A 26,634-nucleotide genomic window follows, 5' to 3' on the forward strand; every position below is an offset into this window, starting at 1 on the left:
TTATTTAAAGTACATGTACCACCACCAACACAATGTTACGAGTGAGCGAGCTGCTGCTACCAAGATGGCCGCCATGTGCAGACGTTCTATACTCCGCCGTCAGACATCTAGACTTTATATACTGTATATATGTATTTCTCTTCTGCAGTCGTGGGGCATTTTCTCATTGTATTGGTGTTACGGCATGCAGATTTACTGCTTTGGTTCTCACCGCTCAGTTTTCAGGGACAGACCAGTTCTGACAAACATTGTACCACCGTACACAAAACTATTTGTAAATCCACAATTGTGTTATGATTTTTTTTTTCAAACAGTAAGATGTTAATAATCAACTTTCACAAGCAGGTTAGGCTAAATGCTCCGCTAAGCTTATTACCTGCTGGCTTTAGCTCTGCGCTTGGTTGTGAGAGTGGTGATTAAGACATTGTCAACCGAGAACAAGGCATTATTGTCTCTAAAACTCCCTTTCCTCATTATTTGGGAGACATCATAATCGATGGGATTCGTTTTGAATATTATTTCACATAATGTCAATACACAAATTGAACAGTGAGAAACTATGTTACCCTCCTTTGACTAATGGCTGTTTTCAATTAAAAGAACGTTTTAATTCATTTCATGCAGCAGTAGTTTGGAGTTTGTTAATATGGTGCATTTTCTGTGTCATGAAACATGTTGTCTGTGCACTATGATGTAAAAACACAAACATTTGTTTCTATCATTAGTCACCCAAATACTAAAACTGTAATTATTTGATAGGGCATTGCTCCTAAGAGCAAAGAGTAAAAAAATAATTAAAAAAAGATAATTCAGGCTAAAATAAAAAATGATGTTCTTCATGTTTTATTGCTCTTGTTAACACACAAAAAGAATCACGTACAGCTTGAAACGTAGTCAACTGAATTAAGCAACAGTGTATCTGGGGCACTTTACACGCAGTTCCTCAGTTGGAAGCCTGATACAATATTGGCCCTTTTAGTGACTCTTAGAGGAGCAGGCATGGTGATGGCACGCTTGAGGTAGCAATAGCTCCTAGAACACAAGATCAACAATAGCATCTATAAAATGTACTGAATCGTTGGGACAACTTTATTTAAAAAATGGAATTTATTTGTGTTAATGCAGGTTTGCATGTATGCATCAAAGTTAATGTACCTGAAATAGGTGTAGAACTGGCAATTAGGATCCTCATTACAGGTCCTCTGACAAGAGGCTGCATCATCCGTCAGTTCATTGCGAATGTCACTATCTCGGAAATCGACTCCTTCAAGAGCAACGTTAACCCAGCCTGGAAGCAGAGAGGAACATATGAGGGGCCGTTTAGGACTTAACTACTGAGACACTCTCACACACACTACTGAGACACTCTCACACACACTATTGAGACACTCTCACACACACTATTGAGACACTCTCATACACACTATTGAGACACTCTCATACACACTATTGAGACACTCTCACACACACTACTGAGACACTCTCATACACACTATTGAGACACTCAGACAGCATCTCACTATACAACATGAGAGCATCTCACTATACAATGTGAGAGAATCTCAGTATACAGTTGTACGGTGTGGGTGCGTGGGGGCTACAGACAAGGCACAGGACCTCAGGATGGCGGGTTTCAAATGCTTTTATTTTTGTCTCTGCCACAATGCGCCGGTATCCCGCTCGCTCGTTCGGGGTCGCACCTCCTCGCTCGCCCCGCCTCACTGTTATTATGGGGGCGAGAGGACACACGTTAATTCAACCCAGCTGGTTGTCAAGTGTTTGCACCTGGCACTGTTCCCCGAGCCACTCCCCCTCTCTCTCCCTCTGCAGCCGAGCCAAAACCACGCCCGCCACCACATACCCCCACCGCCCGACTTAGGCCGGGGAGCCGTCCGGCCTAGCTTACTCCCCCCCCCCTCCCTCCAGAGGGCGAGAGAGGAAGTCCGCCACGACCATCTGCGTCCCCGGCCTATGGACCACCTGGAAGTTAAAAGGCTGTAGAGCCAGATACCACCGAGTGATCCGGGCGTTAGTATCCTTCATGTGGTGGAGCCATTGGAGCGGGGCGTGGTCCGAACAGAGGGTGAATGGGCGTCCCAGGAGGTAGTAGCGCAGGGAGCCCACCGCCCACCGGATGGCCAGGCACTCCTTCTCCACCGTACTGGCCTCCTTCTCCGATAGTTTCCGGCTGATGTAGACCACGGGGCGGTCGACCCCCTCGACCTCCTGGGACAAAACGGCCCCCAACCCCCTGTCCGATGCGTCGGTCTGCAGGACAAAAGGGAGAGAAAAGTTAGGTGTGTGGAGGAGCGGCTCCCCACAGAGAGTCTGTTTTACCTTCTCAAACCCCCGCTGGCACTGCTCCGACCACTGGACCGGATCTGATGCACCTTTGCGGGTCAGGTCGGTCAAGGGGCTGGTGAGGTCCGCAAAGCCGGCGATGAACCGCCTATAGTAACCCGCCAGCCCCAAAAACCGCCTCACCTCTTTTTTTGTCTTGGGGCGCGGGCAGGCTGCAATTACCGCTGTTTTGTCTACCTGAGGACGCACTTGCCCACCCCCAAGTGGTACCCCAGATACCGTACCTCCCTCCGTCCAACTGCACACTTCCCCGGGTTGGCGGTGAGCCCGGCCCGCCTCAGCGACTCCAGCACCGCGTCCACCCGCCGCACATGCTCCGCCCAGGTGGTGCTGTGGATAATCACGTCATCCAGGTACGCGGCCGCATATGCGGCGTGCGGGCGCAGCACCCTGTCCATGAGGCGCTGGAATGTGGCCGGGGCACCGAACAAGCCGAAGGGAAGCATGGTAAATTGGTACAACCCATACGGAGTGGAGAACGCTGTTTTCTCTCTGGAGTCTGGCGACAGGGGAATCTGCCAGTAGCCCTTAGTTAAATCCAGTGTCGTAAAAAAAACGTGCAGTGCCCAGCCGGTCCAGGAGTTCGTCGACCCGGGGCATTGGGTAGGCATCGAATCGTGACACGTCGTTCACCCTGCGGTAAGGTTAATAAGGTCCAGCACCCCTCTTGGTGACCTGCCAAACAGAAGCTCAAAGGGAGAAAATCCCGTGGAGGCCTGGGGGACCTCCCGGACTGCAAACAACAGAGGATCAAGCCATTTGTCCCAATTACGTTCATCGTCGCTAATAAATTTACGGATCATGGACTTCAGCGTCCTATTCATCCGCTCTACCAACCCGTCGGTCTGGGGGTGGTACACGCTCGTGCGGACAGACTTAATGCCCAGTAACCCGTAAAGTTCTCCCAGTGTGCGCGACATGAACGAGGTGCCCTGGTCTGTTAGAATCTCTTTCGGGATTCCAACCCGGGAGATGACCTGAAACAGAGCCTGCGCGACGCTCTTTGCAAAGATATTACGCAATGGCACTGCCTCCGGATACCGGGTTGCGTAATCCATGAGGACTAACACAAAGCGGTATCCGCGTGCGCTCCGGTGAAACGGCCCGATTAAATCCATGCCGACGCGCTCGAACGGAACCTCCACCAACGGTAGCGGCCGTAGCGCGGCACGCGGTATGGCCGGTGAATTAACCAATTGACACTCCGGGCAGGACGCGCACCAGCGGCGCGCGTCCGCCCGGATGCCTGGCCAATAAAATCGGGCCATTATCCGGTCTAGTGTTTTCCCGTATCCCATGTGACCCGCCATCGGATTATAGTGAGCCGCCTGGAAAATCATTTCCCGGCGGCTTTTCGGCACCAGCAACTGGGTGTTTTCCTGCCCCGTTCGAGTGTCACGACTCACTCTATACAGTCTGTCCCTAATCAATGAGAAGTGCGGGTACGACCGTGCTGTGTCAGGGCGCACCAAATTACCATCAATTCGTATCACTTGGTCGTAGGCTGAGCGTAGAGTATCGTCACGAGACTGCTCGAGTGGAAAATCTTCCATGGAGCGGAACTCGGGAACCGCCGGAGTCTCCTCCATGGAGCGGAACTCGGGAACCGCCGGAGTCTCCTCCGGAGGCTCCGGCGGTTCCCCCTCTCCCCCGGCGGCGTCGGACGACCTCGCGTCACCGCTGAGCACAGCACACATACCGCATGTCCCCGTCGGTCGTGAACGCACCCCCGCAGCCTGCCCCATTAGCGTGTTAAATCCCTCCCAATCCGTTCCCAAAATTACGGGTGCGTCAGGTGGGAGCTAACCGCAACCTTTATCCTATATTTTCTCCCCCTGAACCTAAGTTCAACGGGCACTATAGGATACTCGTCAATATCCCCGTGCACACACCTAATTTTCATCCGCGACGCTTCTACCAATGCCCCTGGCCGAACCAGGCTCTGGTGTATCATGGACTGCGAACAGCCCGAATCCACCATCGCCTGGCGTGTACCCCCCTGGATTCTTACCGGAACGCGGTACGTCGCTCCCGGGCCGGGGGAGGGTGATGGAGCGCCGGCAACCCGGATCACCTGCCCCACCTCCATCAGCGGGCACTCCCTCCGCAGGTGGCCGGGCTGCCCGCACCTCCAGCACTCCTGCCCTGACGTTTGAGAACCTCCTGGCGGGTCAGGAAGGGTGCCGGGGCTTGCTGGGGTCGGGGGGTCCCGGTGTAGGGCCGTCGGCGCCCGCCGTGGGGCCGGTATGGGCCGCCCCGCGGTCGGCTGCTGGCTCCATCCCTGTGGCGTGGCTGCTCCTTGGATTGATGGCGGCGCGCCCTCCCGGTCGCCCCGCCCACTGGGGTGCACCGCCAGGTGGTCCTCGGCCAGGGTGGTGGCTGCCTCCAGCGTCTGTGGGCGGTGGTACCGGACCCACGCTGCCGTGGGGGCCGGGAGCCCCTCCACAAACTGCTCCAGCACCACCTTCTCCACGACCTCCGATGCCGTTCCTTCCCCGTTCGGCCGGAGCCACCTGGCAGCCTGGCGCTCCGGAATCGCCGCCTGTGGTCCTCGGGCAGCAGTCCCAGCCGGTCGACCACGGCCTTCCGCATCGCTGGGTAGTCCCGCCGGGCCGCCGGGGGAAGCCCCATGGCTGCCGTCTGCGCCTACCCGGTCAGCAGCGGGAGCAGCCTAACGGCCCATTCCCCCCCCCAGCCATCCGCACGCCTCCGCCGTTGCCTCGAAGGCTTCCAGGAACGCCTGGGGGTCGTCCTCCGCCGTCATGCGGTGGAGGGTCAGGCTTGCCATTGCTGATGGTCCCGGTGGTGGTGGTGATGGTCCCGACCGCTCCACCAATTGCTCCAGCGCCTGGGCCTGCCTCCCCACCTGGGCCTGGAGCATCCCCATAAACTGCCGGTTCGCCTCCGCGTGTTCCCTCTGCATCGCCGCCAGCTCTCCCATCATTTGCCCCAGCGCGAGCACTGGTTGGGTCGGCATACCCTGCTGCCCCTCGTCTGTCATCCTCCGCCGAGTTGGGCGCCACTGTACGCCGTGGGTGCGTGGGGGCTACAGACAAGGCACAGGACCTCAGGAAGGCGGGTTTCAAATGCTTTTATTTTTGTCTCTGCCACAATGCGCCGGTATCCCGCTCGCTCGTTCGGGGTCGCACCTCCTCGCTCGCCCGCCTCACTGTTATTATGGGGGCGAGAGGACACACGTTAATTCAACCCAGCTGGTTGTCAAGTGTTTGCACCTGGCACTGTTCCCCGAGCCACTCCCCCTCTCTCTCCCACTGCAGCCGAGCCAAAACCACGCCCGCCACCACAACAGTGTGAGAGCATCTCAGTATACAATGTGAGAGAATCTCAGTTACACCGGAAGGCATCTCAGTTACACCGGAAGGCGGAAGCAAAGAGCGCTGATTTTGAACAGCGCAATGCGCCAATCATACGCCCTTCCTTCATATGCCTTGAAGTCCGAGCTCGCCCGTCCAAGTTTATAAATACTACCATATTCAAGGGACGGAATGTCATTTTAGGACGTTTTCAGGCGAGAAATTCGGTGTTTAAGCAACATTTCTGCGGTCGGTTTGTTAACATTCAGCCATCGTAAAAAATTCCATGGAGGATGTCGGAGACGTGAGGCGTAGTTAACGGGACCATCTGTTGCCCCCAGCACCGGGCGGTCAGCCTCATCTCACACCGCAGACAGCAGCCTGTTCTCGGCCAGACTTCCGTGAAATGCTCCGCTTCGATCCACTTTTCCGTAGCGGTTATATATACGATAGTATAACTAGGATGAGTGTTCATAACCTCTAATCTGAGACTGGTGTTTGTTTAATGGCTAATTTGCGAGCAGAGTTTAAATTCATAACCTTAATAAACTATACGTAAACTATACTGTATCCATAGTGTGCGCGCTTATTGTACTGTCTATCATTGTGGAATAAAACTAACCGTGTCTTTATTAAAGGTCTTGTGGGGAGACCGTCATGGAAACCGGCAGCAGGGGATCAGCTTCAAAGCGAAGGATAATAATCGATTAAATAATACATTAAAATCCAAATATTAATGAATATTTCTATTGTAAGATCCACTCGTGTCTCCACTACGGAAAAGTAGATACAATGTAGGGTGACCATATCCATAACACCATAAAAAAGGACAATATTTCGTGAGGCTCTAAATCAGGGGTGTCAAAGTCGTTTCAGGTTAGCGGGGGTGGCGCGGACGTTACGGCCAGAGAGGGGGGGGGGCGACAGTTTTCCCAGCGCACCTCCAAAAAAAGGAGGACAAATACGCGTCAGGGCATTGCAAATCAGGACGGTCCAACATCCCCCTAATACAAGTAGTCAATTTCACAGAAGTCTGGCCGAGAACAGACTGCTGTCTGCGGTGTGAGATGAGGCTGACCGCCCGGTGCTGAGGGCATCAGATGGTCCCGTTAACTACGCCTCACGTCTCCGACATCCTCCATTGAATTTTTTACGTTGGCTGAATGTTAACTAACCGACCGCAGAAATGTTGCTTAAACACCTAATTTCTCGCCTGAAAACGTCCTAGAATGACATTCCGTCCCTTAAATATGGTAGTATTTATAAACTTGGACGGGCAAGCTCGGACTTCAAGGCATATGAAGGAAGGGCGTATGATTGGCGCATTGCGCTGTTCAAAATCAGCGCTCTTTGCCTCAGAGTGTCTCAGTAGTGTGTGTGAGAGTGTCTCAATAGTGTGTGTGAGAGTGTCTCAATAGTGTGTGTGAGAGTGTCTCAATAGTGTGTGTGAGAGTGTCTCAGTAGTGTGTGTGAGTGTGTCTCAGTAGTGTGTGTGAGAGTGTCTCAATAGTGTGTGTGAGAGTGTCTCAATAGTGTGTGTGAGAGTGTCTCAGTAGTGTGTGTGAGTGTGTCTCAGTAGTGTGTGTGAGTGTTGAGTGTCTCAGTAGAGTGTGTGAGAGTGTCTCAGTAGTGTGTGTGAGAGTGTCTCAGTAGTGTGTGTGAGAGTGTTGAGTGTCTCAGTAGTGTGTGTGAGAGTGTCTCAGTAGTGTGTGTGAGAGTGTCTCAGTAGTTAAGTCCTAAACGGCCCCTCATAGGAACAAGGTCAGACTGCTGAACTACAGAAATACTTCACCATCAATAAACTGAAGAGATAGATGGATGAAGTTGCTGAATGATTTCAGTTGTAACTGATCGCTTAATAACCAAATCCAACACGGTTCATAGCTTATCTATTCATACAGTGTTAAAGGAATAATGGCAGAGATTCGTAGGTTATTTCTGAAATTATGAAATAAATTAAAGTTACCACTACCATTCAGGGATAATTGTCTGTTTATGTTGGACACGAAGCATGAACGGTTTGGCTTTGCCATATTATTCCATTCCAGTGGAATAATAGTGCCAATAAATAGCTTCATAATGAAAACAAGACCACTGCAGGCTGCAAAAAGTAATTCATGAAAAGTGTGCTTCATCCTGAGGGAGGTTTTAATGTGTTTGGTAAAATCCATGACAGTCTATTCATAATTTTTGAGACAATTCCTAAAACTCATAGACAGGGCTTCACCAAAATAGTTAGGATGATCATCTGGGAACTATGAATGTTTGTAGATCTAAAATCTAAAAGTTTTTTTCAATGTAGACGTAAAGACTATAGCGAGTACTCCATTGTCATGTGAAATATATCATAAAATGATATTCTTTGGTCTGTGATGGTCTACTGAAAGTGTGTCCACTCAGAAAGAGTTAATATTGATTGATACATACTGTTGTCTGGCCAACAGAAGCGTGCTGGTAGTCCAGATGTGATTCCATCTTTTGCTTTGAGAATCATTGCATCGTTGTTTACCTTCAGGTGACATTTTAAGTCATTACTGCAACAAACAAAAGTTGGAATTAAAATGAAGCCCTAAAGGAAAATGTCTATGTTTTGAGTTTTATAAAAATATCTGACTGAAATTAATCAGATTTTCTAATTAGAAAAAAATGTTTGAGTACCTGACAAAAGAGAAGAAGGTGCAGACTGTGTGAGCAGAGCACAGATTCTGACAGTGTCCAGGGGAGGCAGCAAGAAGAACCAAAACGTCATTTCCTGGGATGTCGGTGTTTGGAAAAAGCTTTCCCTGACATACTGAACAAAACATTGGTAACACATTAGGAGAACAACCATTGCTTCTTCAGACTTTATTCCAAATGCTTTCGCTATGATTGTTTTTGTACCTGGTTTGCCCTCTTGAAATGTTCCTACTTTGTTGGAGAATCCAGACACTACATCAGCTTTTCTTTCAACAATTGGAAGTGTTGGCACTGACCAGCTGAATTTAAGGTAGCACTTGTACCTAAAACAAAAAAGGAAATTGCATATTCAGGTAATTGTGGAGTCTTTGTCACCGCCCTGGTGTTGTAGGAGAAAAGCATCCTCATTGTTGTCTGAATTAAACCAACTGTCTACAACAATCAGCCAATACAGATACAGAACCGATTCATTCAATTTCACCAGTAGTTTGACATTGGTAAATGGAGTTTTACCTGTAATTGTCTGGTGTGAAGACTTCATTTAGAAAAGAGAAAAACTGACAGGCAGGGTCCTGCGTGCAGGCCCTGCGACACTCGTCAGCATCTTCTGTGAAGAAGGTTTTGTAGTCAGCACCTGGGAAGTCCAGGCCCGGGTACAGCTGAGGCAGACAAGGCTCTGGCAGACAGAGAGAGTGAAGGAGAGTGTGTCATGGATCAATAATTAACAAACCAATTTAGAAATGCAATGGACTATTACCATTTGATTAGGGTACTAACACAATATAACATGTTACTCAATTTAAGATTTGAAAAGACCAACAACATTAATGTGATATTCCACACAATCTTATAATATTTCTTAAAATAAATATTTCATAACCCGGTTAATTCCACTCTCAATATTGCAACTGGTCTGCATACCAGTTCTGAATAATTGTGAGCCTACTTGGATCTGGGCTGCAGGGTTTGAGAGAAAATCCAGAGGTGATCCCCTGCTCCGAAGTCTGCACATTGGGTTCTCCAGAGGAACTGGTCTTGAGGTAGCAGTAGAAGTTACTGCAGAGAAACACAGAGGTTTTGTGTTTGTGTTTCTTTGACTTCATCAGTGTAAGTATTCAGTGGCATCTAGTGGTGGGGTTGCATATTCAAACCAACTGTACACCCCTTAGCTCACCCTTCCCTTCCAAACGTATTCAAGAACCGGTGGCATTCGGGTATCGTAAAAACAAGACAAGAACCTGCGACTAACGAGTGTCTGGGTGTTTTTACAAGATGGCGGTGTAACATGACATACTCTTGGTAGAGGTGTAGCTGTCTATGTATAAGTAACCAATTAGATCGAAGATAATGATGAAATGTGATTCTTAGTTTCAGGTAATTATGCACAAAATTAAAATATGGTTATAATATTTACAATTTGTGCAAATAGACTACCCTACACATCTAAAACTTTAAAATTTGTAAAAGTAAAACTGAAGACGAATGTGTATGATCCCTGGTAAAGTTATCAAGAAATAGTAAGGCTATAATTGACATAAGAAAATCGTCATTTTGAAAGATAATCCCTCTAATCAACGCCTGCAAAAGACTTAAATAGATTAGAATATAACGAATTAAGTGCATATTTTGAAATACATAATCACAATTAAAAGTTTACTGCGTTCAAATATTTTTTACTAAATTCTACTAGTGTATGGTAGTTCTTAGTTAAAATAACGTTTTACTACATTTCTTGCAGTAGGTTGGAATTTGTTATTGTGGTGCCTTTTCTGATTCCAAAATCTATTTTCACAGTCCGGTTTTAGGAAAACGATTACTTTGGTACACTCCTTGTTCCCCTAAGAAGTATTGCTTGTTAAAGTGTGTTAAACTGCTTGTTCTGTACCTGTTGTCTCGGGTCCAGTCAGCACGAAGAAAGGAAAAGAAGAGACAGGCTGGGTGCTGGGTGCAAAGTTGCTGACAGTGATCAACATCGGGAGAGAAGACAAATTGGATGTCTGATCCAGGAAAATCTACATCCTCCAGAAGCTGTGGTCTACATTCTAATGAAATGGAAAACAGAAATATACTCATACAGTACATCCTACTACATATAAGTGGTGAAATTTCAATACTTCACTGTATTACCTTGACCAAGGGAGAGGTTGCAGAGAGACAGCAGAATCCCTAAAATCAAATGTGTTTCCATCTTCAGTTCTGAGTTCTGAGTTGAGGAAGGGTTCCTGAAAAAAAAGGTTTGTCAACTTTTTCTTACTTTAGGATATTCAATTTAATCAAAACTTTTACTTTTAGTAATAGCTTATTTGAGTGAGACTGAAACATTGCTAGTCCCGTAGAATGCTAGTAGTTCAATGCACTTTACTCCCATTATGAAGGACTAAACAGGTCATTAAGGTACTGATGATACTAAGTATTGGCTCCAAAACAAACACTGATTTAAGAAACCTACTGTGGTTTTCGTATGAAAATCTGGAAAGTTCAGTTTGTGCAGTGTGATGCTACCACTTGGACTTGAAAATATTGTCGTAACACTCTTAAAGGGACACCTTTTGAGGACTACTGTGGAGCCAAATCCAGGTCAAAAGTTTTGTTCATTCGAGAAGTGAACTTGAAAGTTTATGTTTTGTTGTTGAACATTGAAAAATACAACACTGTATTCAAAATAAAATTCAGGTTCAAAATGTTATTGCGCGTTGAGATCTCACATATAGACTTTTGACCCAGATGTGGCGTAGGGGACGCCTCTGTCTGAATGTGAAGAAAAAAGATCTGAACGCGAAAAAAAGTTTTGAACCTGAAAATTTAAAATCTGCAACCGAAAAATATAATACAGTGAATATCAAAAAAACAAATACAAGCGAAGAATGAAAAAATATATTTCATTCAAAAAAAGAATAAAACTGAGTCAAAACTATATTCAACCCGAAATATTTTTCGTCCAGTTATTTTTTATTTTGAATACAGTGTTGTATTTTTCAATGTTCAACAACAAAACTTAAACTTTCAGGTTCACATTTTTTTTTCAACTAAACAAAACTTTTGACCTGGAGTTGGCTCCATAGACTACATTCAAACATGTTAGCATGGAAACCTACAGTGACTACGAGGACTTTGAAATTAAATCAAGGCTGTCAAGTTGAAAGCCAAAGATAATTTTTGTTGAGAGCACAAAAAGGATGTTCCCCGAATGAATGACCATAGCAAATGCTTATTTCTTTAAAAGGGCAGCCAGCTAAAACAGTGCAATGCAAGGAGTAAGTACAGATCATACAACAAGAACAGTTCCCGTGTGGTGGTGGCCACAGCCCCTCAATTGAAGTTACCTGGTAGCTGAGTTCCTTTCCTGGTTGGAAAAGAGATGGAATTGAAGGTGGTGTCTGCTTTTATGCAAGAGGCTTGAGCCAAGGGCCCTATCAAGAGTTCATACAGCACAAGGGAATTAGGGAGGGTTTGTGTTATCTTGTGGCTCTTATCTTGGGTTTTCCCTTCCTGTATGCTTTGGTTTGTTTAGTCAGCCAGAATATTGTTTCCCTGAGTTAGTTGACATCTTTTATTGGGGCCAAATAAGTCTGTCAATTGATTTCTTTGTGTATGTTTGTTAATATTAATAAATAAAATGTTTGTGGTTTAAACCAGTTTCCTTATACCTTGACTATTGGTGTCATAAATGCAATCCTCCAGTTAAAGCCACAGATGAGCGCCGAAAATGGAGCTTCTGTAGGTGTGGAGAGCACTGAGGACAAAGGTACGGAGCCAACAATGCTGTGGAAAGAGGAAATGCCATCCATGCAACAACACAGCATGGGAAAGTAAGAATGATAGCTATCCAGTCCCTCAGTATCACCAAAGGCTAATAGTCTAAAGTCTAAAGAGGTATGTCTTTGTTTTAAAGGCTCGCTGCTGTCCTGATGTCATCAGATAGCTAATACCACCACTCAGGAGCCAGGACAGCAGAGAGTCAAAGGTCCACCCAAAGTGGGGGTTAATACGGAGTTTCCAAAGTTAACAGTCCAGGGAAGAGAAGTAGTTCAGTGTTTTCGGGGTTGATCTTCAGGCAGTGAGCGGACATCCACTGAGAGATGTCAGTCAGACAGGCAGAGATCCGTGCCGCCACCTGAGTGTCCGAGTGAGGGAACGAGAAAACTTGATGGCTGTCATCGCCATAGCTGTGGTAGGAGAAACCATGCGGGCGAATGACAGAGCCGAGAGAGTTGGTGTAGATAGAGAAGAGTAGGGGACCCAGGACAAAGCCTTGAGGAACTTCAGTAGTAAGATGAGAAGGTTGCAACACAGATCCTCTTCAGGTTATCCAGTAGGTGCGGCCATCAAGGTTGGACGAGAGAAGGGAGAGAACAGAGTCTGAGACACCAAGTTTCTGAAGGGAGTCTGAATCTGATTTGAGAAATGTTTTGTGGTTTTTGTATGAAAGTCTGGAAAGTGTAAAGCAAGCCAGCATTGTACTTACAAAGTGAAAAGTTGAAAAAGTGAAGAGGTTATTGTGAGGAGGCAGAAGGGAGGAGAAAATGAGGGAAGTTAAGTGAAATCAGTAAGTGAGACGTCTCATCTTCACAGTAATGGGGGATTTTTTATTGGATGTGGGAAGTTTCAGTGTTTCTGCGTGTACACCTTTCATTATATTAACTACAGCTTTGGTACAACAGACAAAAGCAGTTGAGTACTGAATTAAATGTACTGTTAGAGAATTTCTGTGGATTTTAATACTTGCCTCCTTTTGATCAAAAAGATGATCCAGTTTTGTATATCTTTAGTCTCTTAGTCCTGTACTAGTAATGCGCAATGTCACCGAATGCAGCTTCATCTCCCTGTTGGACAATACTTGAGTTTGTGAGCACACTTTGCATGTTTTTGATAAAAAAACAGTGACTGTGTAATGACAATCCTACAGGCAACTGTAACCAGACTGTTTTTAGTGTTTTTACAGTCCCTTGTACTGGTGTTACAGCCCACAGATTGTTTGTTTTCTATTTGTTTTCAGCGATACGCCACCTCTGACAAACACAGTACCGCCCTACGCAAAATGATTGAGCTTTAAATACACATCTGTTTTGAATAATCCTTTTCGAATAGAATTTTTTCCAACTTTATACAAGTCCTTGTCCCCACTCCTGAATGCCGGATCCTTTTGCAACCGCAGCAGTCTGAGTTCAGCTGTGAACCAGGGCGTGTCATTAATGTAACTCATCATGGTGCATGAGGGGACGCAGTAGAAGAACCAAGGAACAAAAACAAACAAACAACACCAAAACAACAACCAAAAGGTTTTGACTAAGCATTAAAACAGAGCGTGCAGAGCATTAAAATTATATCCATTGATATGTTTTTGAAATGAGAAACGTCGCTGTGTATTGACAATACTTTAAGGAGAGCTGTGACCAGACTCTGGTTTTAGTGTTTTTGTATCTGTGTTACAGCCCACAGATTAACTGTTTTGGTTCATGGTCACCGCTCATATCAACTGTTTGTTTTCAGCGATACGCCACTTCTGACAAACATAGTACCGCCCTATGCAAAATGAGTGGTTTTCAAATACACATCTGTTCCGATTTATTCTTTGGTGTAGAAACACACACATTTCTTTTGTCATAGTTCACCTAAATACTGAAACTCAAAACTTTTTAAAGCGCATTCCACTTAAGAGTAAAGATGAAAAAAATAATACAGACTTTAAAAGGAAAAAAACAAAGTTGAAAGCCAACTGATGCTGATGTTTTATTGCTCTTGTTTACACATAAAAAGAATCATGTACAGCTTGAAACGCAGTGAACTGATGTTAGTAAAAAACAACAGACCAAGTGGCCGTAATAAAGACCAAAACAACAATTATCTTTGTGTTTCTGCAGCAATTTACAGGCAGTTCCTCAGTTGGAAGCCTGAAACAACATTGTCCACTTTGGTGACTCTAGGAGGAGCGGGCATGGTGATGGCACGCTTGAGAAAGCAGCGGCGCCTAAAACACAAGATCAACAACAGCATCTTTAAAATGTCCTGAATCGTTGGAACAGTTTTATTTTTTAAATGTAAACCATTTGTGTCAATGCAGGTTTGCATGCATGCATTTAAGGGAATTTACCTGATACTACTGTCGGAAAAGTCTGGCTTGACATATGTGTAGAATTGGCAGTTAGCATCCTCATTACAGGTCCTCTGACAAGAGGCCGCATCATCCGTCAGTTCATTGCGAAAGTCATTTCCTCGGAAATGGACTCCTTCAAGAGCAACGTTAACCCAGCCTGGAAGCAGAGAAGAACAAGGTCAGACTGCTGAACTACAGAAATATTTTATCATCAAGAAAAGGAAAAGATAGACGGATGAAGTTGCTGAATGATTTCATTTGTAAATGATCGCTTAATAACCAAATCCAACACGATTCATAGCTTATCTATTCATACAGTGTTAAAGGAATAATGGCCATCAACAAAAGGAAAAGATAGTCGAATGAAGTTGCTGAACGATTCCAGTTGTTGGAAAATATTGCATAATAACTAAATCCAACATAGTTCATAACTTATCCATAATACCATCCTGGCCAGTATTAGAGAAAAACGGGCAAAGATTTGTATGTTATTCCTAAAATGATCAAATAAATTGAAGGTACCACTACCATTCAGTGAATGTTGTCTTTTTATGATGGAGATGAAGCATGTAATGTTTGGCTTTGCCATAACGTTTTTATCGCAAATGATCACATGAATATTTTAGAGTTTGACTCCTAGCCAAGTGCATTGATGTAATTGTTCTAAAATGCTGAGAATAAATAACTTAATAATCCAAACAATACCACAGCAGGTTGTGAAAAGTCATTCATGAAAAGTGTGCATCATCCAAGTGTTAACGTGTTTGGTAAAATCCATAGCAGTCCTTTCATCATTTTTAGGACAATGTTCTAAAACTCAAAAGACAAGTGTTCGGCAAAATAATTGGAATGAATCATCTAGGAATAATGAAATATCTGTATGCGTCAGCCAGTTTCTTTCAATTACTAAGTGAGGACTGTAGTGAGTAATCCTTGTCTTACCTTAACTCCTTTACTGACTAGTGAGTAATCCTTTACTCACTATCGTCCTCACACATCAAATATGTCAAATATATATGATGGAATTGGTATTTCCATACAGTACTGGTTAAGGCTGGGCGGTAGGGCCAAAAAATCATATCACGGTGTTTAAAAAGATTCTATATCCGATATCGATATCCGGTTTATATGAAGGTATTGTTTTTTCATGTAAACACATTCATTTATTGACCACGAAAAAGGACCGCCGACGACCCAAACAACTGGCCAGCGAGTTATCTTGTTAGCGTGTTAGCATGTTAGCTCGTGGGCGTGTCCCACATGGAAAGAACCTATAAGAACCTGTTTTGATATAGGTAATTGAAATATGTGACATATATAAAATTGGCCGTTTTCCTATATGTTATATTATATATGTACATATATGCGCCACATATATGCGCCACATATATGCGCCACATATATGCGGCGCATACATGCCCGCATATATGCGGCGCATACATGCAGGCATATATGCACGCATACATGTACGCATATATACATGCATAAATGTACCTATATATGTCCACCTATATATTAGTAAAATTATTAAAATCCAAACTAGGAAACAAAAATAAAAGCCCAAAATGTGGAAATTTACATTATTTATTTAAGGACTATCAAAATGTACAAAAATGACAACAAAAAAAAAAAAATCATTTCATGGATCTTCACATCTCTGCGAGCTTGGAATTTATAGCTGTGCCTATCTGCCCTCGGCTGGCTGCCCGCCATTTCTTCAATGTAGTATCTAGAGAAGACAAAAATAATTAGACAATATAATAATATTGTAACAATAATGAGCGAATGGCATTCAGCCATCTGTTCTGAATTAACAAATCCTGACTTTTTAACACATTCCGTGTTCTCTGGGCTGGGCTTTGAGCAAACAAGACCTTTTGTTTTACACACACACACACCATGCTCGAAGAAGGTATGCATTAAAATCAAGCAAATCAATTACCGGCATAGACAAAATAAGGCAGGACAGAGGGGATTAAGGGTGAAGGAGGGGTGAATATTATTTATGAACACTTCAGACAACAACAATATGCCATGAGGTTATTTGCAACAATATATGTTCTACAAAATAGAAGACTACACACCTTACAGCACATTGAGCGCAATACCCCAGAAATGTGGCTTTAGAAAAGGAAAGGTGGGATCAAAAAGTGAGCATGCAATGAATTAGTATTATAGGTGCTAAGCAGATACAGTAACAATAATGGGTGCCCTACCTTATCCAGTCGCCATTGAAGCCTATTATACATTGATACAAGTAGGCTAGGGTTAAAGTGGTGAACTTATAAAGTCTTAAAAGTTTTGTTTTCCCTTCTCAACACATTATGCATTTACTCACCAATAATGGCTGCCTTTTTTATTTTGTCCAGGGCAACCAGCTGCTCCCCGTCCCCTCTGGTTGGCTTCTCACCTTAAAGTAATATTTCAAAATTATTATGAAAGGCGGGTAAAATGAAGGTGGAGTAAGCAAGAGTTTTTTTTATATATACACACACATCACGTTTTCTTGAGGTGCAAGGAAATACAAAAATAGCAAGTAAAAAAGCGATGGTATGCCCGCACACAAACATAATTTATTCCACTGCATGTAACGCCTCGGCTCGCTTTGCTTTTCCACTGCGTGGTACGACTCGTCTCAGTACGGCACAGCTCGGTTCGCTTTAACTCAGTTGCTTTTCCACTGCAGAAGTACCACTTCAGTGTGTTCATGTCACGTTTAAAGTACCGTTACGGAACGCTTAGAACATCAACAGACCAGGTACCATTTAAAGCGAGCCATACCATGCTGTACTATGCAGTGGAAAAGTGCCATAATTGGATCCTACAAAGCATACAGTTTATACTCATCCTTACTACATAATGTTATTCACCTGTGGTTTCGCTGAGTTTTTAGTTGTTGCCGCAGTCTTGTTAGAGAAGAAAAACATCTTTTCAACAATTTTATGCATGTGGGGCAAGTAAATTACATATTACCACTAACTATCCAAACATAAAAATCTCTATAGCTTAGTTAATAACACACACTGAATGCAGACTGGTAGTGTACCTTGTTCTTTGTGTCATGACGCGCCTCATCATCCACTTTCTCCTCCTCCTCCTGTCTCGTATTTAGAAACATTTTTCTTTTTCACGACAACCTTTGGAGGGAGAGGGAGAAACAGAGGAACCATGAATGTATTGTAATGTAATGTAACAGCACACACACAGGATGCAGACTGGTAGTGTACCTTGTTCTTTGAAAGTCTGTCATGACCCTCCTCCTGCTTCTCACCCTCCTGGTGTTTTTGGAAGACCCTCCCTTTTTACTGTCAACCCACAAGACACTGACTTTTAGCCCAACTCTTATTAACTTGCGTTACACCACCTTGCACATATATCTTGTCAAAGCACATTAAATCATCATAGATGACACAATTACAAACCTACAAACATACACATTAAGAAACAAGAGAGGGGAGATAACTTAAACTAAAGCACCAATTGGTGCAGTCAGTTACCTTTTTTAAGTCTTCTCAGTCTTCCCCTGCTGCTCAATGTACTTTGAGTTTGGGATGGGAGGACGTTTTGTTTGCCCATGTGTGCCCTCTTTCTCCACCTCGATCTCACGCAGTTTAATTTAGAGAGGTTTTTCAAATTCTGGTGCAATAAAATTTAAATGTTAACTGCAAACGTTTGTCGAATCATGTTTAACGTTACCAAACATAACACTAGTCCGAATTAAGAGACTTAACATTAACATTAGCAAATAGCTAATGTTTGCTAATGTAGCTAACAGCCAGCATGCTAAGCTAGTCAGGTAACAAGATCCATTTTACACTTCTTTACGTGCGAGCAAAATTTAATGTAATATATACATAATAGAATGTAACATAACTTACTTGCCACGTCAATAGTTTTGGCTGGGTGAACCGGCCAGGGTTGGCGGCCGTTTTGCCATTCCACCAGCTTCTCGTTTTGTTCAGTCGAGGCAAAAAAATCTTGAACTGAAAAGTTCCGGACACAGTCAATCGCCAAAATACTATGCGCCCCACTATCATCACCCTCAGTCCATTCAAGTAGTAAAAAGCAGTAAAAATGGAGACATCAGCATTTTGCTATGTCTCCATTTTTACTACTTTTTACTTAGTCCCAGCCGTTATCTTTCCGCGCAAAAGATACGATCGCATCTGCATGTGAATGACGTCATCCACAAGCGGCCCAGCGCGGTTGATTACGTCATTCGCACGCGGCGCTGTAGCGGAGCTGTAAAAGTATCTCAAATTAAAGACAAGTGTCTTCGTTAAAACCGTGTACGGAAATGTTGACATTGTGTTCAAATTAATTAACCACAGTGAAATGCTCAGATAGATATGGGATGATGATTACTTTTTTTTGCTACATTTAGACTAATGACCTTTCAGCCATTTAGAAACTGCATTAATGTGAATGTGTGGAAGTGACTTGACATTGCAAAAAAAAGGCTTGATTGACAAAATAAAAGAAAAACACGAGTGATGTTGTTATACATTTTCTTCTTTACCACTATCTTCATACAAGAAATATTTGAAATTGTATAGCCATCATAGCTTTCCATCTCCTCTCACTTAATTGCCATAGGTAAATTCCATAACATCACATTACATGTGATACTAATTTCACGTGTTTGCATTTACAATAGTTCTTGCAGAATTTTTATTATAGTTATTTCTTAATTAATGCTTTGATAATAATATGAGCTAGGCATCATGTATGACAGTATGACAGTGAGATATGAGCTACATAATGACCAGATCCTGCCATGAGCTATATAAGACATATCTTGTTTGTACATTGGGTGTACAATTATAAGTATTGGGTTCTTATATGTGGATATAAGAAATACACGAGACCTATATGGTCTGTATATGCACATATAAGCACCACAATTTAGCCTTTATGTGGCATATATGCAGCATATATATTGTCATATGTGGCATATATGACAATATATATGCTGCATATATGCCACATATGACAATATATATGCTGCATATATGCGCATATATGCCACATATAGGTCGCCTATATGTAGCATATATACGCATATATGCAGTATACATGTATATGTACATACTGCATATAGGTTTCATATATGTGCATATATCCACATATAGGTTCTTTCCATGTGGGGTTATTGTCACGGGGTGGACAATTGCATGTTTATTGGTTTATTTTATTGATATTACTGCATGGTTTTTGTTGTTTGCTTGCATGATTTGTGTGGCAATTTGTTTGCAGTTTTAATTGGCATGGTGTCCTTAATTGACAATCTGCCCCAGTGACACACCAACAATCAGCCGCTAATTGGCAAAGGGACCAATGGAGAACTGCCAAGGGCGGGGCTGTTCCCTTTTTAAGACAGGTGGACAGAGACTGGGGGAAGCAGAAAGAACAGAGAGAGGACACGTGGCAGTGTGGAGCTGGAGCTGGAGCTGGAGCTGGAGCTGTGGTGGCAGCAGGAGCAGCAGGAGCAGCAGGAGCAGCAGGAGCAGCAGGAGCGGCAGGAGCAGCAGGAGCAGCACGAGCAGCACGAGCAGCACGAGCAGCAGGAGCAGCAGAGGGCGGCTGTCAACCCAGTGTTGTGGCTGGTGGGAGATCTACGTGCGGGACTCTGCTGTGGTGGCCTTGGATGGACTATTTTAGGGTTTAGGATACATTTTAAGCATTTATATTAAAATAAATACCTTTTTATTAGTATTTCCGCCCTTGTCTCCTTTTGGGTCATTATGTCACTGCTCTCCCCCAAATATAAAGAACCTGGACTTTTGTTTTAGTTGAGTTCCTAGGGCTCTTAGCCTTTACCTAGGTGGCGTTGTTGGCAACATAACTTATTTTTTCTTCACCTCGGCCGCTGACATTATGACTAGTGTTGCCACCAAATACCAAAACCAGCGGATCAGCTAGCTACAGAGTTTACTTGACTTCTTGTTGTGAGCTGTATCCAGAATGCAGTTTGGCGGTGTAATTTCTTTAATGAACAATTAGTGTTTCAAATTGTTTATGTGTCACAAGCTGTTGTGTCGTGGTGTTTTACCCTGTTGTAAAGTGTTTGTCGTAAGTGAAGCCAACAGCTGCGTTTGAGGAGTCTAAATATATTGTTCCTCAACACCGGTGTGACTGTACGTGAAAATTTCATAACCTACCGGTATACCGCCCAGCCCCAGCATATGTGTTCTTTGGTCTACTGAGAGTGTTAATATTGATTGATACATACTGTTGTCTGGCTGACAGAAGCGTGCCGGTAATCCAGATGTGACTCCAGCTTTTACTTGGAGAATCATTGGACCGCTGTTTACCTTCAGCTGACAATTGAAGCTGTCACTGCAACAAACAAAATAATTACAATTAAAAAGGAAATTCTGTCTATTGTTTTAGATTTGTGACAAAATTTCACTGTAATAGACGAGATTGTCTAATTAGAGAAAAACTGTTTGAGTACCTGACAAAAGTGAAGGAGGTGCAGACTGTGTGAGCAGAGCACAGATTCTGACAGTGTCCAGGGGAGGCAGCAAGAAGAACCAAAACGTTTTCTTCTGTGATGTTGGTGTTTAGAAAAAGCTTTCCCTGACATACTAAACAAAACATTGGTAACACATTAGGAGAACAATCATTGCATCTTCAGACTTTATTCCAAATGCTTTCACTATGATTGTTTTTGTACCTGGTTTGCCCCCTTGAGTTGTTTCTGCATTTTTGGAGAATCCAGACACTAAACCAGCTTTTCTTTCAACAATTGGAAGTGTTGGCACTACCCAGCTGAATTTAAGGTGGCACTTGTAGCTTAAACAAAAGAAGGAAATTGCATATTCAGGTAATTGGGGAGCCTTTGTCACCACCCTGGTGTTGTAGAATAAAAGCGTCCACCTTGTTGACTGAATTAAAGCAACTCTGTACAACAATTAGCCAATAAAGATACAGAACGGATACATTCATTTTCACATGCAGTGTAAAATCATTAAATGCACTTTTACCTGAAATTTTCTGGTGTGAAACCTTTATTTAGGAAAGTGAAAAACTGACAGGCAGGGTCTTGTGTGCAGGCCCTGCGACACTCCTCAGCATCTTCTGTGAACAAGGCTCTGTAGTCAGCACCTGGGAAGTCCAGGCCAGGGTACATCCGAGGCAGACAAGGCCCTGGCAGACAGAGAGAGTGAAGGAGAGTGTGGTCATGGATCAATAATTAATACAGTATTACAATACAGAGACTGTTACCCTGTGAACGTGATTAGGCTTCTAGCATGCTATAACATGTTGCTCAAGTAAAGATTGAAGAAAGCATTGACATGAATGTGATTCTACACAAACTTGATACCAAAAATATTTTTGGATCTTGTTTGTTATGAATAAAATTACACTAACCCTGTTCATTTAACTTCCAAAGTTGCAAATTAGCAGTCGGCACAACAGTTCTAATTAATTGTGAGCCTACTTGGATCTGGTCTGCAGGGTTTGAGAGAAAAGCCGGAGGTGACCCCCTGCACCGGAGTCTTCACTTCAGGTTCTCCAGAGGAACTGGACTTGAGGAGGCAGAAGAAGTTCCTGCAGGGAAAAGCAGAAGTTGTGTTTTTGACGTTATCTCTGAAGTATTTAGTGGCATCTAGTGGGGTTGCATATTCAAACCAACTGTACACCCGTCAGCTAACAATTCCCTTTCAAGTAAAACCAAGAACCGGTGGCTTTCAGGTAACGCAACAAGGAGAAAAGGCAATGCGACTAGCGAGTGTCCGGGTGCATCTTCTGTTCTACTGATAAAAGATGGTGGTGTTACATGGCATGCTCTTTTCAAAAGGTGTTGCTCTCTATGTAGAGGTAACGGATTAACTGAGGTAACAAAGAGATTTGATTCTTAGCCATGCAGCCTGGAAGCTACCAACATGTTTCGGGCATTGTTGGTCCTAAAGTGGTCCGTTTGCCACTTTTCCACCTTCTGTTTCACAAGTGAGGAAATCCTTTGTTCAGTTCTTCCGTTTGTTTTACAACCAATGAAAAACGCTTTATCCAGCTTCAACTACCGTCTCGGTCTCTCCGATCTAAGTGACTGCAGCACGCTGCACTTTTGTTTCCAAGGTCAACGTACACTTGAAGTAAACAAAGTTACCTGCATAAAATGGTGTATCGCACAAATCTCGGCCACAATAGCTGCATCGATCAATGTGGTAATTTAGACGGCAGGTTGAAGTTTGTTTTCGTGGCGCATTCTCGGAGTCCAAAACGTATTTTCGCCGTCACTTTCTTTAAAGTATTGCAGGCATTTCAAAATGTGTTGGCACACTGTTTGTTATGTACCTGTTGTCTTGGGTCCACTCAGCAGGGAGATAGGTGAAGAAGAGACAGGCCGGGTGCTGGGTGCAAAGTTGCTGACAGTGATCAACATCGGGAGAGATGACAGTTTGGATGTCAGATCCACTGAAATCTACATCCTCCAGAAGCTGTTCTCTACATTCTAAATGAATAGAAAACAGAAATGTATTCATACAGTACATCCTACTATACATATGTGATGTAATTACAATACTTTAATGTATTACCTTGACTAAGGGAGAGGCTGCAGATTGACAGCAGAACCCCTAAAATGAAATGTGTTTTCATCTTCAGTTCTGAGTTGGGGAAGAATTCCTGAAACAAAGGTTTGTCAACTTTTTCAAAGTCCAGATCCAGATAAAATCAACAAAATGTGGGAACAGTTTTTTCATTGCTTCATAGTCATGTACAGTACAATTCTTACTTTAACACGGGGGCTTCAAACTCGCGGCCTGCGGGCCAATTGCGGCCCTCGGGATGATATTTTGTTGCCCCCACCGTAATATGAAAGTTTAATGTTGGTGCGGCCCGCGAGTTTCATATTGTAGCAACCCCGCTGTTAGCTGCTGTGTGGGACACTGTTATGATGTTCTGGTTTCCCACTATGTGCCTGCCCAGTGAATGCAGCACGCGTTTGAGTGCCATGGGGGGCGGGGTTGTGTGTTTGTGTGCTTGTGCGAGTGATTGAGAGAGCCGGGAGAGAAAAGTATGAGGTGCCGTTTAGGACTTAACTACTGAGACACTCTCACACACACTACTGAGACACTCAACACTCACACACACACTACTGAGACACTCAACACTCACACACACACTACTGAGACACTCAACACTCTCACGCACGCTACTGAGATACTCTCACACACACTACTGAGACACTCAACACTCTCACACACGCTACTGAGACACTCTCACACACACTACTGAGACACTCAACACTCACACACACACTACTGAGACACTCAACACTCTCACGCACGCTACTGAGACACTCTCACACACACTACTGAGACACTCAAAACTCTCACACACACTACTGAGACACTCAACACACTCACACACACTACTGAGACACTCAAAACTCTCACACACACTACTGAGACACTCAACACACTCACACACACTACTGACACACTCTCACACACACTACTGAGACACTCAACACTCTCACGCACACTACTGAGACACTCTCACGCACTCTACTGAGACACTCAACACTCTCACACACACTACTGAGACACTCACGCACACTACTGAGACACTCTCATGCACACTAGTGAGACGGGATGAGTGTCTCAATAGTGTGTGAGAGAGTGTCTCAGTAGTGTGTGTGAGAGTGTCTCAGTAGTTAAGTCCTAAACGGCCCCTCATAGAAAAGAGTGGCTTTGGATGTGCGGAGAGCAGGAAGGTGACATTCCTAGTTTTCCGTCCTCTTTCGCGCGGGTCATGATGAATTCAGTGCTTCATTTGTAAATCACAAGGTACGACGAGCGCACGTCCTGGAACGCACATGAAACAACGCTTAAAACAGCACACATGACACTTACAATGCAGTAGGACTTGTTTAGGCTATACTGCAGTGACGGTATCGGTCTTTGTGTCAGTGATTAATAAAGTGGCACATGTATAGAAAAATGTGATGATGTTACTGAAGGCAGCGAAAGCCTGAAACAAAGCAGCATTTGAACCCCGTGGTCACACAATGATGCTACCTCATATACTCCTGTACTTTCTCTCTTTCGGCTCTCCACTGCGCACCGCAGCGCGTAAAAGCGCAGATCCACATCTCATCCCGGCTCAGATCCCCGTGCATTGGATAGAGAAGCGTATAGTATAGTAGCGTAGTGTATAGTAGCAGCCGCTGTGTCTGCCTGGGACTGTGGTGTAGGGACGAAATCTGATGGGAAGGCATTACACCTCCGATCTACAGAATTGTTCATGTTTTTCAATATTCTATTCATGTTGAGATGAACCCATTGAAGTTAAACAAATGTTAGTAATGACATTTGAGAAGTTGGCTCCAAATTGGCTCCAAACCCACATTCAAAGTTCAGTTTGTTTAATGTGATTCCACTTCTTGGACTCAAATATTGACAGAACATTCTGAGAGGGACAGCTTTTGAGGACTACATTCAAATATGTTTGCCTGGAAACCTACAGTGACCCAAATGACTGAAATTATATCAAAAGCCTGGAAAGCTGAAAGAGATAGTGGGACAACAACAACAAGAGGAGAGTTACGTATAGGTAGGATTGAAGGGGAGGGTTCCACTCAATCCAATAGTCAAAGAAGTGTATAAACTAATGCGTTGTGAATTTGTCTCGTTGATGTCTTTCCGGAAAGAGCTTAGGTTTATTTGCGTGTTGTTGCTTCAATAAATCTCTGTGAATTGAAGAATGCAGATCTCCAGTGTGTTCTATGGGTGTGTGTTACTGAGAGTCCCTGGTCTGTGAGGATGTGTTGGTCATCATCTTGAGTCAGATAGATAAAGTGTGTAAGTTAGAGAATAATTAGAAAATAGTTAAAACCACAAATAACTCAATCCAAAACATTAACCAGGGCAAATGCATATTTCTTAAAAGGGAAGCCAGCTAGAATACTCGAATGCAAAGAGTAAGAACAGATCATGCAACAGAAGAACAGATCATGTGTGGGGGCCACGGCCCCTTAATGGAAGTTACCTGGTAGCTGAGTTCCTTTTTGGGTTGAAAAAGAGATGGAAAGTGGTGTCTGCTTTTATGCAAGAGCCCTAAGTCAAGGGCCCTACCAAGAGCTCATACAGCACAGGGGAATTAGGGAGGGTTTGTGTTACCTTGTGGTTCCTATCATTGGTTCTCCCTCCCTTTATGCTTTGGTTGGTTTATTCAGCCACCACAGCCATAACTTAAAACCTGATTCCTTGTGCCTTGACTACTTGGTCCACAAGTGGAATCCTCCAGTAAAGGCACAGTTTGGTTTCACACCTGTTAGATTATTTGTGTTTTCCAATCCTTTGATCTCCAAGTCATGCAATGAGGTGGTAAAAGTGGGTAAAGAATACAAGGTGATGCTCAGAACCGTCCAACCGTATCGGATGCGAGGCGAGCACAGATATGGGACTTCTGTATTGGTGGACAATACTGAGGACAAAGCTACAGAGCCAACAATGTCGGACCTGGTGTCCCTTCTTCTGTGCCAGGTAGAGCAGCAGAAGGCCATAGACGGCAGACAGAACGAGAAAAATAGCAGACAAGAACATCGCCTCAGAATGCTTTCTCCTGAGCTGCAGGTCCAGATTAAAGAGTCTACTACAGGTATTACTGGAGGATTCCACTTGTGGACCAAGTAGTCAAAGCACAAGGAAAGTTTTAAGTTAGGTTTTTTTTCCAAAACATAAACCAAGAAATGCGTATTAAAATGTGTCCAGCCAGCAGGAATAAAGGTGAAGAAGAGACAGGCCGGGGGCTGGGTGCAAAGTTGCTCACAGTGATTAACATGGGTGGAGAAGACAAATTGGATGTTTGATCAACCAAAATCTACATTCTAAATAAATGGAAAACAGAAAAACACTCTATGGGGCGCCGTTGGGTTGTGATGGAGACATAGCTGTTTTCTGGTATCCTCGCTAAACTCTGAACTCGGAGCATCTGCGATCGTTCCCCCTGCCCTGTCGAATGGCCATCGCCGAGCATCCGCGTCTGTCAAACGCGGCCGTGATCGTTCCCCGCGCCCCGTTTAACGGACGGTCCGGACCCCGTCGATCGGACCATCTGTCTCTAAATGTTTGAAAAAGTGACATCTGAATATTGTCCTGCTTTTTTTATTCATATGATATGTCACAGTTTGGGTCCTCTTCCTGTCTTATTTTGTAGTTTTCTTGTCTTTCGTGT

At 44.0% G+C, this 26,634-nt stretch overlaps 1 protein-coding gene across 7 annotated transcripts; it reads right to left on the reverse strand.

The window, feature by feature from the left end:
• Positions 1–913: 913 nt before the first annotated feature.
• On the reverse strand, positions 914–25,545 carry LOC119219647 (plasma kallikrein-like). Of its 7 annotated transcripts, XR_009942580.1 has the most exons (16): positions 25,447–25,545; positions 22,992–23,079; positions 22,750–22,906; positions 21,893–22,002; positions 21,435–21,597; positions 21,125–21,243; positions 20,903–21,035; positions 20,678–20,784; positions 18,324–18,428; positions 17,943–18,081; positions 17,673–17,750; positions 17,492–17,582; positions 17,316–17,351; positions 16,784–16,855; positions 16,662–16,683; positions 16,052–16,174 (listed from the first exon to the last, which is right to left on the reverse strand). XR_009942580.1 is itself a non-coding variant. In XM_062558283.1 (10 exons), the coding sequence occupies exons 2-10, from the start codon at positions 23,050–23,052 to the stop codon at positions 930–932; spliced, it is 1,086 nt and encodes a 361-aa protein (XP_062414267.1). In that variant the 5' UTR covers positions 23,053–23,079; positions 25,447–25,545; the 3' UTR covers positions 914–929. The 7 variants fall into 7 exon arrangements, 4 of the variants coding, with proteins under 4 accessions (XP_062414267.1, XP_062414266.1, XP_062414265.1 ...); XR_005120515.2 differs by lacking the exon at positions 17,316–17,351 and having other exon boundaries at positions 16,068–16,174; XR_009942579.1 differs by lacking the exons at positions 16,662–16,683; positions 17,316–17,351 and having other exon boundaries at positions 16,068–16,174.
• Positions 25,546–26,634: the final 1,089 nt, after the last annotated feature.

The sequence above is a fragment of the Pungitius pungitius genome, chromosome 17 (assembly GCF_949316345.1).
Source record: "Pungitius pungitius chromosome 17, fPunPun2.1, whole genome shotgun sequence".
Lineage (NCBI taxonomy): Eukaryota > Metazoa > Chordata > Actinopteri > Perciformes > Gasterosteidae > Pungitius > Pungitius pungitius.

Coding starts and splice junctions, on each gene's coding strand:
- LOC119219647 (XM_037474961.2), bottom strand. CDS start 23,052: ATGAAAACACATTTCATTTTAGGGGTTCTGCTGTCAATCTGCAGCCTC. Junction 22,907..22,991: donor CAGCCTCTCCCTTAGTCAAG/GTAATACATTAA, acceptor CTATTCATTTAG/AATGTAGAGAACAGCTTCTG. Junction 20,785..20,902: donor ACCTCCTTCACTTTTGTCAG/GTACTCAAACAG, acceptor TGTTTGTTGCAG/TGACAGCTTCAATTGTCAGC.